General features: G+C 39.2%; 1 protein-coding gene across 15 annotated transcripts in view; it reads right to left on the reverse strand.

Annotated features, from left to right (window-relative positions):
- MYT1L (myelin transcription factor 1 like) overlaps positions 1–17998 on the reverse strand; it is a 279154-nt gene that overhangs the window by 176464 nt on the left and 84692 nt on the right. For 12 of the 15 annotated variants that reach the window (XM_083495435.1, XM_083495439.1, XM_083495443.1 and 9 more), the window contains exons 2-3: positions 4882–4985; positions 3465–3514 (exon numbers count right to left, since the gene is read on the reverse strand). In XM_083495435.1, the coding sequence (XP_083351561.1) occupies positions 3465–3503 (39 nt within the window). In that variant the 5' untranslated portion in view covers positions 3504–3514; positions 4882–4985. Of the gene's footprint in view, positions 1–3464; positions 3515–4881; positions 4986–6341; positions 6360–17998 lie in introns of those variants that run through there. The other 3 variants (XM_083495445.1, XM_083495438.1, XM_083495442.1) reach the window with 2 other exon arrangements.

Consider the following 17998-nt stretch of genomic DNA (forward strand, 5'->3'; position numbering starts at 1 on the left):
TCTGACATCTTTCCGCAGGGCCTGCAAGACAGAGTTGTTCTGCCAAGCTTTTGGTCAGGGCGCAGCCTGACTCCCTCCTCTGGCAACCTGCACTAATTTTTATAATGAAATATTTTTAGAATGTGTTATTATTTGATTGTTATTTGACTGTTGTTAGCCGCCCTGAGCCCGGCTCGGCTGGGGAGGGCGGGATATAAATAAAATTTATTATTATTATTATTATTATATTAGATGCACAAAGAAATTCAGTGTCACGGTAATAAAATATCTACTATTAAGACGCAACATGGGCAACTAATAGCCTTGGAAGACTATTTTCTGAAGAAATTCAGTTTGTCGTGTCCTACAAAGGAGTCATGGAGAGAATGAAGCAGAAGCTCCAGTTCTGTAGGATGCAAACTTGGACCATTCTGAGAGCAAGTCATATAAATATTTCAGCAGTGACTCATCTGAGCCAGAGGCATCCTCTTATGAGTCATCTAGTCTGTCCCTTGGAGTCACTGCAAAACTAATGTCTAAGCCCATGATTTGCTAGGTTTGTAAATAGAACATATATCCCATGGGGCCACCTGACCTCTCAAACATTTTTTGTTCGTACGTACATCCCTTCTTGTTGAAATACATCATGTGAAAGCCAGATATATAGTCTTTAGATTCAAACAACAAGGTCCAAAAACAGATATCAAGAACTGTTCCCCTCTAGCAGTTTGTTAGGGATGCGGGTGGTGCTGTGGGTTAAACCACAGAGCCTAGGACTTGCCGATCAGAAGGTCGGCGGTTCGAATCCCCGCAACGGGGTGAGCTCCAGTTGCTCGGTCCCTGCTCCTGCCAACCTAGCAGTTCGAAAGCACATCAAAGTGCAAGAAGATAAATAGGTACCGCTCTGGCGGGAAGGTAAACAGCATTTCCGTGTGCTGCTCTGGTTCACCAGAAGCGGCTTAGTCATGCTGGCCACATGACCCAAAAGCTGCACTGTACTGGCTCCCTCGGCCAGTAAAGCGAGATGAGCGCCACAACCCCAGAATCGGTCATGACTGGACCTAATGGCCGGGGGTCCCTTTACCTTTTTTAGCAGCTTGTTAAGAAGCAATGCTGTATGCATGAATTTCCTTCCTTAACTTTGCCATTCTATGTTCAAGTGTACAGCAATCATGCTACTGAGTGACGGAAGGGCTTTAGTATATTTCACATAGATATACACTTCTAAGATTAATTGGAAATGAGACCCCTCTACAGAATGTCTAACTAGCACAAATGCTCAGCATTATAACAGTACGGAAATGACCACATGCATACTCAGTCCTTCAAATCTTCAGAACAGTCTTCACTATTCTGGTGCCTTCCAGGTATTTTGGACTACAGTTCCTATCTGTCCCACTCAGCACATGTTGACTAGTACTGATAGATCCCCCGGCCTAGACTGATGGGAGTTGCAGTCCAAAACATCTTGGCACCTGGTTGGTGTAGGCTGAAGAAGACACACCTGATGGGATTTGAATCATTATGACATGGAAAATAAAAGAGTTTTAACAACGTTGATTGAAACGTGCATCCATTGGGATGCACATCCATGGTGACACCTGCTTTCTATTGGGAGTAAACCTATGAAGTTTTGCACTGGATTTGGCCTTCTATGAATATTCTATCAAACTCAGAGATTAAAAAAAATATTGTGTATTTTAATTAAGTGTATTTATATTTTTTTCGTCATTGGTTTTATACCTGTTAACTGTTTAGAAAGCACCTTGGCAATTAAGTGGCTAATAGTAGTAGTAGTAGTAGTAGTAGTAGTAGTAGTAGTCAACACATGCCCTTAAATTGCTGATGCAGCCCTATAAAGCTCCCCTCATCCTGGCCACACAGCTGAGTCAACTCTTTCACCCTAGTTCCCACCTTCCAGGCTCCAGAATGCATGATTGGGACTGGAGGCACTAGAATGAGTTTTTGATGAACCATAAGTGGCACGTCCACTTTTCCATAATCCTTTATTCCTTTATTATGGTTTAAATTATCCTCTTGACGCACTTTGCATCCAAAGATAACCAGGATAAACTGAGTTTGAAACCAACTACTTCTTCCAATCAAATACTTGCCACCTACAATATATAACTGGTTTCATAGTTGTAAAAAGGTTACTTCATTGCAAGGCACTCTCTTCCTCACTAAATAGTGAGTAGAAATATTCACTAACATTAGAATCCACAGCAACACAAACCATACTCCACTGTGCACAAGCAAAAATTCAGACACCCAAGAGCTATTATTAGAAGTCTTCATTTCCAGTAAGAGAAGGTACAAATGAACAGCAACACAAAAGTTTTGCACTTAGAACAGAATGAAGAAGAAAGAAAAGAAGTGAGCCAAGAATATTGGTCTATACAGTTTAAATTCAACTGAAATTGAAAGAATTTACTTCCAAGCAAGTGAGCTAAGAATCAGGGTGATAGATGGATAAATTGAAATCTTTTTACATTACTGGATTCATTTTTCCAAGATTATGTTTACCAATGTTTGTTTTTCTCTTTGGGCAAGGGTTCATTTTAGCACAATATACAACAGCTAAACTCAGGTATGTTTAGCTACTCTTAAAAATGGAAAGTGTTGTTTGGAAAACATTATAAAGTAGAGATAGTATTTTAGAATTAACACAAATGCTTATCTGTATTGAAAGGCTTGACAAACATTCTGGAAAATTATTGAGATTGTAAACAAATTCTGATTTGGTCAAGTCATTCTACTTATTTTTATTTTCTGGGAGATTTAAAGTACTAAATTGTGGGAAATAAATTAGAAAAGAATTCCCCAAAGAAAGCTTCTTCTTTTTTTAATAATCCACCACACACAAGCACAAACGCTAAGAGCTGCCTCTGTTGGTCGAAATACAGTTTTTCATATCCATCCATGTTTATGTCATCTTCTAACTGGAGCAGCAAGAGTTCTCAACAGATTCATTATTTGTTGGTAGAATATAAAAAGAACCCTATAACTCTCAGTTTGTTCGCCACTGCAGAGCGTTGTCATTAAAAAAGCAAAAAACCCAACGTAAGACCACATATACCAATGAAAGATTACAGAACCTGAATCGTTTCTAAAGGAACAGTGGGTAGTATTAGTTCCCTTTGGTATACAAAACTAAGAAAATTTATTGCTTATGAATGAGAACTCCAAGCTGTCATAGGAGCTTTCATATACACCAAGTTCCACGACCCACGCGAACATAGCAAGCTCTAAATGAACAGCAAAGTCTGTTGGGGGCTTTGTTGGATTCAGGCAAATTCTGAATCCTGAGCTGAAGCAGGATGCTATGGCGGGACCTGGGGCTTTTCAGAGGCAAAGTGGGACCCGTACAAAGCAGCACAAGTGAAAGCAGGGCCCTGTGAAGCAATTAAGTGCTCCAGATGTTTAAAAGACACTGAAGACAAGTATCTACTAGAAGGAGAATAGTAAAGGCCTCTTAAGCTTACCATGTATGAAATGAAGCAGCTTGGACCAGTGTTGAGCATTCTCTGAAGCACTGAATTGGGGTCCAAACCAAATGTTATGGTCAGTGCACATAAGTAAAGATACATATCAAAAGATCCAAGTATTTGAGTGGGCAGTCCACCTGCACATAACTATCTGCATCGCAATGTATATGGGATCCAGTGGCGGGGGTGAGAATTAGGTTAAGCTCAGGTAGTACTTAGATTCTGTTTTTTATTATTATTATTATTATTATTATTATTATTATTATTATTATTATTATTAAAAACAGCATGTGAAACTGCATTGATAAAAACAGAAGGAATAGCAATGTCATTCTATTTGCTTTTAAAAAATTGCTCTCAAGTCTTTTTGATTTAAAACACTTGCATTTTCTTTGTAGGTGCCACATCCTCTTATTAATACATACAAGGATAGATGGAATAATTAAGATGTATGTGTTTAATTAAGATGCTTAATTAATAATTAAGAAATCCAACTGGTTCATGTGTGCTCATGGAGGGGCTTTTGATCTAGGCATCTCTTATTGGAGCCTGCCATGCTACCTTCCACCCTGTTCTGTAGGGTCCTGTAACTCCACGAAGCTTGATTTCCAGCAATGAAACTATTTCCCTGGGTCAAAATCCAAGTTTATAGTTTGTAGTCTATTACACAATACCCATTTGCTGTCCCAAAATGTAACATTCTGTGGATGCTTTGTAATAAACAAATATAAAGTTACAAAAGAAAACTATACAACTAAAATCAACATGAATACAATGAGGGTGAGAAAACTCCTCACAAGTCCAAAGATGTAAAAACTGAGTGGGGCAGACTACATGAGTTATTTTTTAAAAGCCTGGGGAGCACCCGGGAAAAATATAAATATGCACCATAAACACAAGCTTCCAAGTTCATTTGTGTGTTATCTTCACACATTTCTATATTTAGGTTGTTGAGTGATTTGTTCTTCTGACACCTCATGAAAATTGCAGATCTGTCTATAGCCTGAGATTTCCCTTAAAGAGGAGGTAATATGAAATTTCACTACTGCTGAGTATATAGAGAAAGACAGCCGGGTTTATTTCCACAGTGATTTTCTTCTGCTGCTATTACTCACATTTTGAAACAAATCTCTAAATCTGAATATATGTTTGGATGATTAGATCATAGGCAAATGCCATTTTGTATCTAGGTAATGCTGAGAACAATAAATGTATTCTCTAATTTAGTAGCGCATGGATTTTTTATAGCATGAATTGCCATTTTAAAAGCACATGCAACACAATGCAACTTAACTGTATCTTAGAAGTTGCCAAACACCAAACAGATAATATAATGTGATTGGCAAAAGCAAGCATGGGAAAGGCACATCAGGAAATGGTCCAACAATCTCAATAATATATGGGTTAATTGTACCTGAAATCGTTTAGCAGGATAATTGTTCTTTGGTCCAGACTCTGTTCTCCAAGTCTACCAAATCCACTGGGTTGGATTCACCAATTTTCCTTCAAATTCATTTTCTAAAAGATAAAATAAATTAAAATAAATTCCTCTGTAACAGAATAAAAAAACCAAAGAAAAGTTATTTTATCATAAATTAGTATGCAACCAGACAGATTGGGCCGGATCCAAAGAACCACAAGTGTTTTGGAAATAGCTACTATCACTCATAAATGCTTATACTAGTAAGAAAATTCATGCCCAACTACAGCAGGTAGCCCCTACTGAAGTGATCAAGCTGTGTCTTCTGCAAGCTGAAGAACACCTTTGGATTTCTTTTCTTGAGCTATGCCCTAACATGTAGTCAAAAACAGTCCTCCATGAACAGACCTCAATACCTTCTTATTTTATCCTTAGAAAAGCCACATTTATAGATGAAGTGTCTGCAAACAAGATACTGGGATAGATTTATATATCTGTTCCATTATTCAAGCTCTCCCCAGCACTTAAGTCTGAATAGGCTGATGTTCTGGCACCACAGTCCTGTTGATTTCAATAAAACTTTCTGCCAAGTAGGTATATACGTTGAATGGCAAGCTAAGGCTATTTTTCTGCCTTTCTACAAGAGAGTCACCTACAACAAATATAAACTTAAAATCTTGAACTCAAAAATTATGATGCAACTGATGTTCACTGTCACAAATTTATGTTCACACTGGAGGGAAATTTGGAAAAGAAATGAAGATGCTGTCCCACCCTGCACAGCAGCAGGTTTCAGTGAGCAACATACACTCGACATGCCTGCCACAGAAAACCTTGTCAATGTCAGGTCAGGGGAGTTGTGTGGAATGTAGGCCAAGTTAAAAAGAAACTTAAACTTTCAAGATTACCCTTTTGGATTTACAAAGAGAGGCAGCTGCAAGTAGCATCACAGTACAGAAATGATGAATCCCACCTTTCAGATGAAGATAAAAGCTTTTTGCTGTACACATCTGAACCCTATAGCACTTTTTCTGTATGCAGGAAAACACACATCTTTGCCAGGACTATACTTCCACAACCTCAGAGGGGTATAGTTAAGAGATTTTGGAGGCTCTGGCAGATCTGGACGGCTCATGTGAACAAAAAAGATTTCATGAGCTGGAATTATCTGCGGTAACTGAGCTGTACAGATTTGCTTAGTTTCAAGTCTCTTCATATGCATTTGTCTTGTACAAATAAGTTTGGCTTTATTGCACATATACATGTATATGTTTACTCCTTTTTCAGCACCAACCAAAGACCCTTTCTTATTTTCCAACTATTAAATATTTTAATACTTTCTGGAACTGTTGTATGGGTGTTATTATTTTGCTCCAGGTTTTATTCATTTTTGGATTTTATTTTCTCACTTTCTTATATTTCTATAATTTATGCATGTTTTCTTTTTCACTTACCAGATGAACTAGACAACTTTTGCTCTTGGGTGGTATATACCTGGGATGGGCAGGGGATACATATGAATTAAAATACTGAAATACAATAACAGAAAGAATAAAAAAATTCCTTCCAGTAGCACCTTAAAGACCAACTAAGTTAGTTCTTGGTATGAGCTTTCGTGTGCATGCACACTTCTTCAGATAACTAGTATCCGAAGAAGTGTGCATGCACACGAAAGCTCATACCAAGAACTAACTTAGTTGGTCTTTAAGGTGCTACTGGAAGGAATTTTTTTATTTTGACTATGGCAGACCAACACGGCTACCTATCTGTAACAATAACAGAAAGGTTCATCAGATGTTCTCACTGTTATTACTCACTCTCCTGGTATGCCCCACAGAGGAACCTACGGTCTGCAAATAAAAACATACTGAAGGTCCCAGGCCACAGAGAGGTTAGGCTGGCCTCAACTAGAGCCAGGGCTTTCTTGGCTGCGGCTCTAATCTGGTGGAACGCTCTGTCACAAGAGACTAGGGCCATGCAGGACCTGACATCTTTCCGCAGGGCCTGCAAGACAGAGTTGTTCCACCAGGCCTTTGGTTAGGGCGCAGCCTGACTCCCTCCTCTGGCAACCTGCACAGAATTTTACTTAACGGTTGCCATCAATTTGATTTTAATTAATTTTTATAATGAAATGTTTTTAAAATGTTGGATTATTTGATTGTTGGATTATTTGATTGTTGTTAGCCGCCCTGAGCCCGGCTTCGGCTGGGGAGGGCGGGATATAAATAAAATTTATTATTATTATTATTATTAACTATTATTAATTTGGCTTGCTTCATGCAAGTGCTAAGCATAGGTTGAAGAATGCTGATCCTAGTTAGGATCTTACCTCCAAAATATGTGAAATCATGCACTCTCTCTCTCTCTCTCTCTCTCTCTCTCTCACACACACACACACACAGAGAGAGAGAGACAGATATATACTGTTGTGAGAATGTCTCTTACAGCAATATGCAGCTATGTTCAGCTCTGTACATAAATGATGTGCATTTTATAACAGCATTTTTCATACTTATTAGTAGCTTGTTAAATTCTAGGAGTAATGAAGGGCCTCATTTGGCCCCAATAACAGCAGTCTAATCTTCATACTTCCAGGGAAACCATCTTGGTCCACCTTAACATGGAACCTTTGTAAGATGCAAGATTATTGTGGACAGTAAAAAGGCCAGACTCCCTTCACTACAGAATCACCCTCCATATTTTCCTGTAGCTGCCCCTTCCAGGAGAAGGGGAGAAAAGTGTCTTTCAGGTAAGCTTTCCATCTATTCCTAAGCTTCTTTACCAAGGATTCCCCTGCAAACTTCTGCTCAATATAAAATGTACTTTTTAGATAGGTATGATATAAAATTTGATGCTATTACACTGGGATTGGGATTAATGACTACAATATTAAGGCAGGTTATAATGAAATTCTGCTGAAGATTTCAGAGCACACAGTAGCATTAACAATCCCAAGCACCTGTGAAAAGGACTTGGGAAACCTGGAACAGGTGATCCTTTAAAAGTTTTGTTTCCAGGGTACAGCTCTGAATTCAAAGATACTAATTAAAACATGGTATATGGCACCAATAAGAGAAGGCGTGTTAATGCGGCTGCAGTGGAAAATGAAAAGACCCTTAGGGGTTCACCAGGTTGTTTATGATCAGCTAATTCAGCATCACCATAAATCTTCTAAAAGAAACTATACTAGGCTTCTTATATATTACCTCTCACATCTAAGAGTGTATGAATTGGGATTGAAAATGAAAACAGTTTCACTGTTCAACAGCTTGCATTTAAGGTTATCATAAGACTATAAAAATACTAAGCATATAAGAATACAGTAACAAGTATGATTTAACAGATTTCTAAGGCGGCTATATAAACAGACATGAGCACGTATGTACAAACTCAGTCTTCATAAATTCAAAGACACTATTGGAACATTTGGTGGCAAAATTGTTCTTTAAGTTTTTGCCTCATCTACACAATCTGTGGCTCACGTGGAAGAGTCTTTTCAGTTGCAATAATGGAACCAAACCACTTGCAATCTCCCAAAACTTCAGTTTTCACTTTGCATTTGTATAAATTGCAAAGGAGCTATGTTTCGTGAAAGCAAAGCAGCAGAATGAAATAGGTTATAGATTTTCAGTCTACAGGATTAATAATGAACCTTATTAATTGTTGCATATTAGTTTAACAGCAACCAGATTTACCACATCTCAGGAGCTTTTCAGCAAATGCTGACCCTTTACTTTCCTCCAGCAAAACTCTCCCTGACCTCAGTTATGCCACAACTGGTTCAATATCGGTGCTTTTGATCGGCATGCTGAAAACAAGGGTGCTTCACACAACTTCAATTATAAATTTATGAAGTTATATGTGTGCCACAGTAAATATGCTACAGAAACTCTGTGAAACTGTTTGGATGCCCTTCATTTCTGTAAACTTGTTTACACAATAAATGCATGTTTATCATGGAAAAACTTCTGATTAAGCGTTAAGTTTACACTGTGAATTAATTTCCTTTACTGTGGCTCCTCTGCTTCAGCACCAAGGCTAGCGACTGTAACCATAGCAGTGGAAGGCAACCCCCCTATGACATGCATTATTCATCACCACTGACAACTTGAGCAGAAAGCAGACAACTCAACTTTGACTTCTGCAGCAAAATTTAACATATGACTTTTCTCTCCATTGCTCCTGCTCAGGCATAAACATGTACTGTGTGTTTTCAGAACACCTCCTCCCTTTAAATTAGGACAAACTATTTGACTAGTTCTGCGGCAGAAAAGTTTCCGAGCAGAATAGGGCCACAGATTCAAAAAGCTGGAATGTAGTTACAAATGAAACACATCATCCTTACTTTAAGATTGCAGGGCGGGGGGGGGGGAGCTGTTATTGTGGTTAACCAAACTTTAACCTAATTCGGTCTTTATAAAATAAATCGAAATTGTATACAATTTCATTTTTGTTTGTTGCTGCTATTTTGTTTTGTTTTGTTTTCTACATGGGTACTATTTCCTTATTTTTGTGTCTTCTCGTACTCTGTGCACTTGTAATTATGTACTTTTTATTTTTCAATAAAGAATCTAAAATAAAATAAAATCCTTCATTTTGAGAGGTTTATTCCTTGATTTTCATATTGAAGGAACTATTGTAAATGCCTAACAGATCTCCAGGGAACTAAGAATGTGCAATCCATCTGGATATGAAACTACTGTTAACATAGGTTCTCACAAAACTAAGACATTGGTGGTGTTTAGCTGATATGTATACCTACCAATGTATTTTCCAAAATACCAATGTATTTGTCCCAAAAGTCTGAATGAAATTGCGTGTGAGGATAAAGAATTTAATTTATTTCTCAAAAAGGTCAAAGTGGGCTACAAAATATAACATAAACTTCAGGATCAAGAGTGAAGGGCAGCACTCAATTGGCTGAAGTGAACTATTACGACAGCCCATTCCTTTCTTCTTTGAAAGTTCAAAAACAATACAGCCATAACTTGGAAGCCGAACACCTTGACTCCCAAACAAATTGGCTCCCAAATGATTGAAACCTGAGTGTGTTCCAGTTTCCAAATGATTTTTGGAAGCCAAACATCCGGCGTGGTCTCCAGTTGGATGCAGGATGCTCCTGCAGCCAATCGGAAGCTGCACTTTGATTTTTGAACAGTTCCGGGAGTCGAACGGACTCCAGGAACGCTTTCTGTTTGAAAACCAAGGTACCACTGTATTAATATTGGCCCTTCCTTCTCTCAAAGGACAAAGAAAGGAATGCTAAATATCATGCTTTTCATCCCACCTATCCTGTGATTTTTTTTCCAGGATGAGTTCATGAATGAATTCATGGAATATCCAGGGTGGCTCACTGAGCACAAACCTTGCCTTTGTTCTGGCACCAGGCAAATCTGTTTCTGTTTTCCCAGGCATCTGGGCAGCACCATTTATATGACTGTGCTGTTAAATTTGTTTTTAATATGCAGTTTTATTACTGTATTTTCAACTTTGTTGTAAAAGGCTTCAGGAGTCTTTTAGTAAGAAATGATATATAAACCTAACCTAGTCCAGCCTAACCATATACACACCATTTAAGTAATTTTTTTCCTTTAAATGTTTCATTGTGTCTATTAGGAAGTGTTTTAAAAGGAAAAAGAATGCTTCTGAATGCCAGTTGCTGGGAAGTGAGTAAACTGCTGTTGCTTACATTGGCTTTTCAAAGGCATCTATCTGGTCTGTCACTGTGAGAACAAGATGCTGGACACAATGGTCTCCTGGTCTGATCCAGCAGAGCTTTTCTTACCTAAGCTGCACAGTGTTTGAATCTTCAAACACATCTGCTATAAAATGGCTCTATTAAGTTCCCTTGCTCCTGGATAAAGTTTAAAATTGGTAGAAAGTTTCTGTAGTACTGTCGCCTTTTCCAGCATCTAGTTCTGTAGGCCTCTTGGTCTAATGATTATGTACCAATAAGATATGTTTGTTTAAAAAAGCACCTTGTATTGGTGTTTCCTATTTTGACTTCTGTCACCCGGTTATTTCCCATAAAGCAGCGGGGAGGGGATTCTCTTAATGTGCAGTCCTACACATGTCTAATCAACGAGGCTTACTCCCAATTATATGTGTACAGAATTGCAAACTTAATGTTAATAAAGGTCATGTGTTTCTCCTGAAGGGAAAGAAATTTAAAATGCATGAGAATTTCAAGTGAAGTATTTATTTCACGTAGCACGTTGATTACATGTATACCTAACATCTCTCTCTTTAAACATGTCGTTCATATTCAATGGCCATTTGGGATTGTTTTTTATAGTTATTTTTCACTTGCAGGCTGACTTAAGTATTATTGTGATGAAATGTGCTACCGTTTCCAACATACAGATTAAAGAACCAATGTATATTTTATACTTCCATTCACATAAGATTTGCATTTGTGAGCAAAAATTTAGTATGACGCTTTATATATGTTCAATTAACTGATGGTAAATCACTGTCTGCTCTGCTAGCTCTGATGTTTGAGCTAGCTGATTGCTCTGCCAGCACAAAAACCAACCACACAACAAATATTGTCATAGTTCAAACCAAAAGTAATTTCAGGTTCGTGTTCTCTCTCTCTCTCTCTCTCTCTCTCTCTCTCTCTCTCTCTCTCTCTCTCTCCAGGGGCACAAAATTAATTTATCAAATTTCACTGCTATAGAAAACCATAACAATACTTTCAGGTTGCTTTTCAATCTGCTTTGCCAGAACCATCCTGGCTGATCTGTGTGTGACTGGGGAAACACTGTTGGGATGAGGATCTGTAATCCTTTACTCCCAGCAGAGTCAAGCTCCCTTAACAGTTCTCCAATAACTCTTCCTGTCATTACAACTAAAGAATGAAGGGGTCACTTCCAGGGCTTTTATTTTTCAGACGGAACTCATGGGAACTCAGTTCCGGCACCTCTCAGGTGGGCACCATTGCCATTATAAGAGAACAAGGGAGAGTGAGTTCAGACACCTCTTTTTCTATAAAACTGGCATTGGTCACTTCTAGGAGGCCATATGAAAATGACTTTCATGAGCTTGATGTAGTATCTTTCAAACCTGAAGAGGCATGCTTCAACTCTGCTATACATTTCAGTTGCCATACATGTTGAGTTCCAGTTGCAACTATAAATAAATCTATTTTTGCAGTTAATCTACATCTCAATTTATGTAAAAGGCAACATTGATAAGCCATAGAGGAAGGATTCTGTAACGAGAAGAATTAAAGGCAAGAACCTTTTCCTTAAAAAAAAAAAGGAATACTCAGTGTTGATTGTTTTTTAAAAAATGTATAGCTCGTATACATTTTATGCTTCAACAATTATGGGATTCTCTGACGTGATTACATGACTCTTTTCCTTTAAAGTTATGAGAACCCAGATATAAAAAGGTGCAACCACACTAATCTGCTAACATAGGCATGAGGACTGAGAAACTTCATATTGCATGGGAACAACAGACCACACAATCTTGGTGGGACTCATTTATTTATTTCCATACTCCACTATACTATAATCCTGTGTTATATATAAGAAATAGGCCATTCTTATGAAATAGTGGTATGCTTCTACCGAAATGAGATACACTCCGCTAGTGTGTATCTGGGTGGGGCAACAGTCCTATACGTCTTGTGGCTATCTTGCGTCTTCTTCTGCTGGGAGTTTCTCCCCAGGTTCTCAGGTGTCCACAGAAAGTCTGCAGAGTGTCTCAAATATTCTTCTTTTTCTGAACCTCTGCACCAGCAATTTCCCCCAACCCAATCTACGTTGCAGTGGAAGTTTTCTATATCTGCAATTTTACAGGTTGATCACACTATGATGTGCACTTCCAGCACTAATTGTGTGTCCTCGTTGTACGAAGTCCACAAAGAGCAAAAGCTAAACTTGCAGGCTTTCTCTCCACCTGTACAGTGAGCTAGGAGAAGCATCTCTGTTGCAGCCCAGTGGCGAAACTGACAAGTTTCCCCCCAACCCAGCAGATGTACCAAAAATAAATAAATCTCTTCATTGCAGAAATAAAACTGGGAAGGAGTTTCAAACTCCTTTCAAATGTCACTCCGGAATGCAGGAACTTCTAAAAAATTCCTGTAAAGGGGTGGGGAGTGGGGTTCACTTGCACTCCTTCGGCTCACAGCTTCTGCGTACTGTTTTCTGAATTAGCAAAAGATGTATATTTAACCACTCCTAACATTCTACTTTGATCAGCATGTGTAAAAATATGGACTGCTGGTATTTTTTTCATCTAGCCAGCATGTGCAAAAGTCTGCACATCCAGATAATTCTTTTCACTGATGGAAATTAAATTGGACAGAACGGGGCCCAAGAAAGACCCAGGATACTTGTCTACTACAGCGGAAACCACAAAATCAAAATGTGAAACTTAATGTTGCAGATTGTTGCAGCATTTCTAGCATTGTCACCACAATCCCTTAAGTGGCACATCATTCTTTTATTTTAGTTTTTAGTTTTACCTCCCTCCCATTCAATATAAAGAGGCACAATAAATTCTCGCATTTGGAATGTGGAAAAAGAGAAGAACTTGGGAACACTAACAAAACTTTGCTGCCCCCTCTCCCGCGCCTCCAGTTTTCTCTGTCTGTTGAGAACAGATTCTACCTTTCTTTTTCGGAATTCGCATATCCTGTAAAGGCAGAGGATTGTACAGCATAGCAAGATGCAAGTGGGGGAAAGATTTGCAACTGGTTATTTGTTCTGCCTAAGGAATATCTCCTCACAGCTTCACTCATTCATCTCAAAGTCTGGCCTGGTGGCAGCAGAACTCATTGATGATATATCAGCACATTTGATTGCCCCGGTACTGAGTACAACCAAAACAACACTGCAAAGTTATAGAGGAAGATTGGCTAGTTGTGCTTGGCCGACAGAAAGTCATAAACAACTTCACAGGAACCTTGCAGTATTGGGGAAATTCTGTTGCATGAAGAACTTGAGAACTAAACAGTGAGTGTCCTTGACAGAGAAATGGAAAGTTGTTTGAAAGCACTCTGTCGTTCCCTCTCATCTCTTCACCCTCCCCATATCTATCCAGCTCTGAGAAAGGTCCTTTGAGTTCCACCAACATCTTTCTGTTTTTCTGCGTTCCTGAATCCCAAACATCTGTTAAAAATTGGATGTAGAAGAAAATCTCCCATAGAATACGAGAAATAAAGCTTTTAAATTACAATGGACAAAACACCAAAGGACCATTCCTAAACCATGCTTAATGAGAATGCATACAATATACTTTCAACATAAACAACTGATAAAAAAACACAGGAACGCTCTTTGTGTAGACATTTATAAAGAACACATCCCTATGTTATCAAGAGATTCAAATGCACATAAAACGTTTTGATGCGGGCTTTCAATCCAGATTGTGAAGCAATTTTGATATATTTAGGGATACATAGGGATATTTAATACTAACTGTTTCCAGCATGCAATCAACTTCCATAGGGCAACAGGGATTTTTACTCATGCTACTCTGAAGCCTGTTCATGTGCATTCTATCAGTAGCTTGCATTTTACTGCTGCATGAACAGAAGGAAACCAAGTACGCTGGAAATTCGCAAATGGCACACTAGGGGAGAAGCCTAGATCTTCTGAAGGTTACTCATCTAACCTACCCCACGAAAGGCACCTCTCTCAAATTTTGCAATTGCAAACTCTGTTATGCTCATAAAAAAAGGATGGTGAACCTGTGGCACTCCAGATGTTGTTGGATTTCAATTCCTATAGGCCTAGCATTATCAATGATCAAGAACGATGGAAGTTATAGTCCAGTACCATGCCTAGGACACACACACACACACACACACACACACACACACACACACACACCCTGCTTGAGCTCCCTGAAAATAAATGAAAGCTCACTATTTGGATGGTCAACATTTCTTACTGAAGGAATACAGAAGGCCATTTATTTATTTTATCCCACTTTTCAGGAAAATATCCTCCCAAAGCAGCAAACATAATAAATAAACAACAAACAAACAATACAGTGGTACGTACTTAATTCGTTCTGGAGGTTCATTCTTAACCTGAAACTGTTCTTAATCTGAAGCACCACCACTCCTGCTGCTGCCGTGCCACCGCCACACGATTTCTGTTCTCATCCTGAAGCAAAGTTCTTAACCCGAGGTACTATTTCTGGGTTAGCGGAGTCTGTAATCTGAAGCTTATGTAACCTGAAGCGTATGTAACCCGAGGTACCACTGTACCAATATAAAAAGAACACAATTTGGAACTTTGCATTACACCACCGCAACAGTAAGGGCAAATTAGTCAGATCCATCAAGATAAAAACAATCAGAGGTATGATAAGCATACAGTTTTATTTCCAGCTTTAGACTGTAAAAATAGGGAGAGAGTCGTGCTCCTAGGAGGCAACAACACCTCTGCTTGGGTTCAAGCCTAATGGCTTGATGGCTTGAAGCTACTTTGGAGGTGTCAGGGAACTGACATCAGAGGCACGGGAGAAGGAGAGGGTCTCTGATCCTGCAGGAGAAGGTCCCAGCGCCAGGGGGAGACTCAGCTGGGAAGAAGGGGAAGGGAATAAGTGTAACACCAGGGATCCAGGAGAGCAACGGGACCAGGAGGTGCAGGGGCTCCAGGACTCTTCGCTGGAAGTTAGTGAGGAGAGCCCAGGCACCCCGCTACCCACGCCCACCCTGCGCAGGAGACTCCCGCGCAGTGAGAGGCGGAGACGCTTGGGCGTCAAACAGCTCTTATGTTGGCAGCGCTTTAAGAAACGCCCACAGACAGATTCTACGAGTGACTAAGGGCAGCCACGCTGAGATGGGCTGTGCAGTTCGAAGGGTTTAACCAGGCAATCTAACGCCCAAATGGGGCAGGATTACGCACGAGTAACTCCCAACCACTACAGGAGGAAAATGCAGTACTTCTTACATTCACGGTTTTTCAAACCAGGGATGGGATGCAGAGTAAATGGGAGTGTGTACACAGCCTTGTGTGTGACCACTACAGACACTAGTAGAATACTACAGACACTAGTAGAATACCAGTGTGATGTTTGAAGTGCAAAGGAGTTCTTCAATAGAAAATTTCAACTTGACCAACATATACTGAGGTGTGTGTTGGTTTTAAACCCATAACCTTCAAGGCAGGATAGGAAAGCAGGTACTGTTGTTTTACTTTATGTGGCAAAAGGGTGACAGAGAATTGGAAAACCGAAGGGACTGGGGAAGCATACAAGGATCAGCAAGGAATCCTGGGAATGAGGAGCAAAAGACAAACCAGTATGGTGGCAAAAGGCAACAACAGAGAAGAAAGGGTAACTGAAACTGTCAGTAGAGGGACATGCTAAAAGTAAGGGATTGGGGCAGGGGGGGATGGGAAAAAGAATGTGCAAAAGTGGTTTGGGAAAGATAATATTAGAGAGAATCATCAACTGACCTGCGAAAAGACCGATAAAAAGCAGGGGGAAATGGAAAATATGAAGAGAAAGCAAGGGAGACAATTGTGGTTCCCAAGCTATCAGTGCAGCACTGAGCTTGCTCCACACGATTGTTTCCCATGAATTAGTGAAGCATTGCCCCATTAAGGTGAATGCAGAGAATGTACTGTAACAATAAATATGCCCTGTAAATTTCCAATCCAAAACAGAGCAGTGTGCTATGAGAGCATGGCTCAGCCTCTTTCCACAGCTCAAAAGGATTTCTAGCTCTTTAATGCAAAAAGGAGATAAAGTTGCACATGCACTGAACTGTATATGCTGCTTGGAAACTATACTTGGAAACTGTAATTGCAGCTTCAAATATTTAACATTTGTGGGGGGAATATGCAACCTCAAAAAGGAGACATCTCTCTCTCTCTCTCTCTCTCTCTCTCTCTCTCTCACACACACACACACACACACACACACACACACAGCAGGACACACACACACACCCCTCCAAAATGCAGGAAATGTGAACGTATATGCAGACACCTGATAATTCAAGAGTGCTTGCAATTTCATATTCAGCCACTTTTCACTGTAACTTAGAATGATCTTTCATCACGTTGCCATGAATTAGTACCAAGATAGGGATCCATTCAATGGTTTAAATGAGGCAAGGTCTCATTTAAAGCACTGTCTAGCAGAACTGATGCTTGAACTGATCCCGCGTTGCAGGCTGGACTGCTCATTTCAAATGATCAAGTCAGCTTCCTACAGAGACCCAGAGAATGTAGCTATTTTAATTTAAGCAGCGGCTGATCAATAAGCCCAGCGGAAAACCTTAATAATGCAACATTGTGGGATATTACAAGGGTATATGAAACACAAGAACGTATTTGGATTACTAAGAATGATTCGTAGAATGACAGTACTTAGTATGGGAGATCTTTTCTAGCCTGACAGACAAGAATATAAAAATTCCTTAAGTCACCATTGGTTAGGAATTTTCTGGTGCAAAGGAGGTGGTTCTATGTGACAAGAACAAAATCTTTTTTAAAATGTATAAAAATTTCAGTTGGATTTACAGTGGACTGAATTGCCTAGAAGTACTCCCCCCCACTTCTTAGAGTAATGATGGTATGTGGAAAATAATACCACCACCACAAACAGGCTGCAGGAGTTGTTGGGGGGGGGTTGGGGGGGGAGTAAATCCAAGAGATGGAATAAAGGGATATAGGGATTTTTGTAAAATGTGACAAAGAGAGTTTGCACTTCAATATGCAGTTATTTGCAGCTTGCCAAATAAAGCTATTATTTTTCTTGTTCAGAATTAGAATCTTGTTGTGACAGTTCATTCAGATCATTTTCAGTTTTTACTTCTAATCTCTCTTCCTGAAGGACTCCCTTGGAACCAATGATTTTTTTTTGTTCACTGTTTTATATGCCTGCTCTTTTATCCATTTCACTCACCACAACATGTTTAATTCATTAAAAATATATGTAAGACATGGAAAACAAATCAGGAAAATGAATTTATTTTAAATGATAAAACCTTTGTTTCACCAATACGACTAATCACCAGATCTAAGAAGTACAAGGCAAGGTAGTTTCCCTTGTATATGACTAGCTAGCAGATTTTTTTTTTTTTTTAAAAAAGCAATAGTAAAGACTTTTTATTTGTACAGACATTAAGTCAGGAGAC

This window comes from Podarcis liolepis (assembly GCF_965112155.1).
Source record: "Podarcis liolepis genome assembly, chromosome: 3".
Classification (NCBI taxonomy): Eukaryota; Metazoa; Chordata; class Lepidosauria; order Squamata; family Lacertidae; genus Podarcis; species Podarcis liolepis.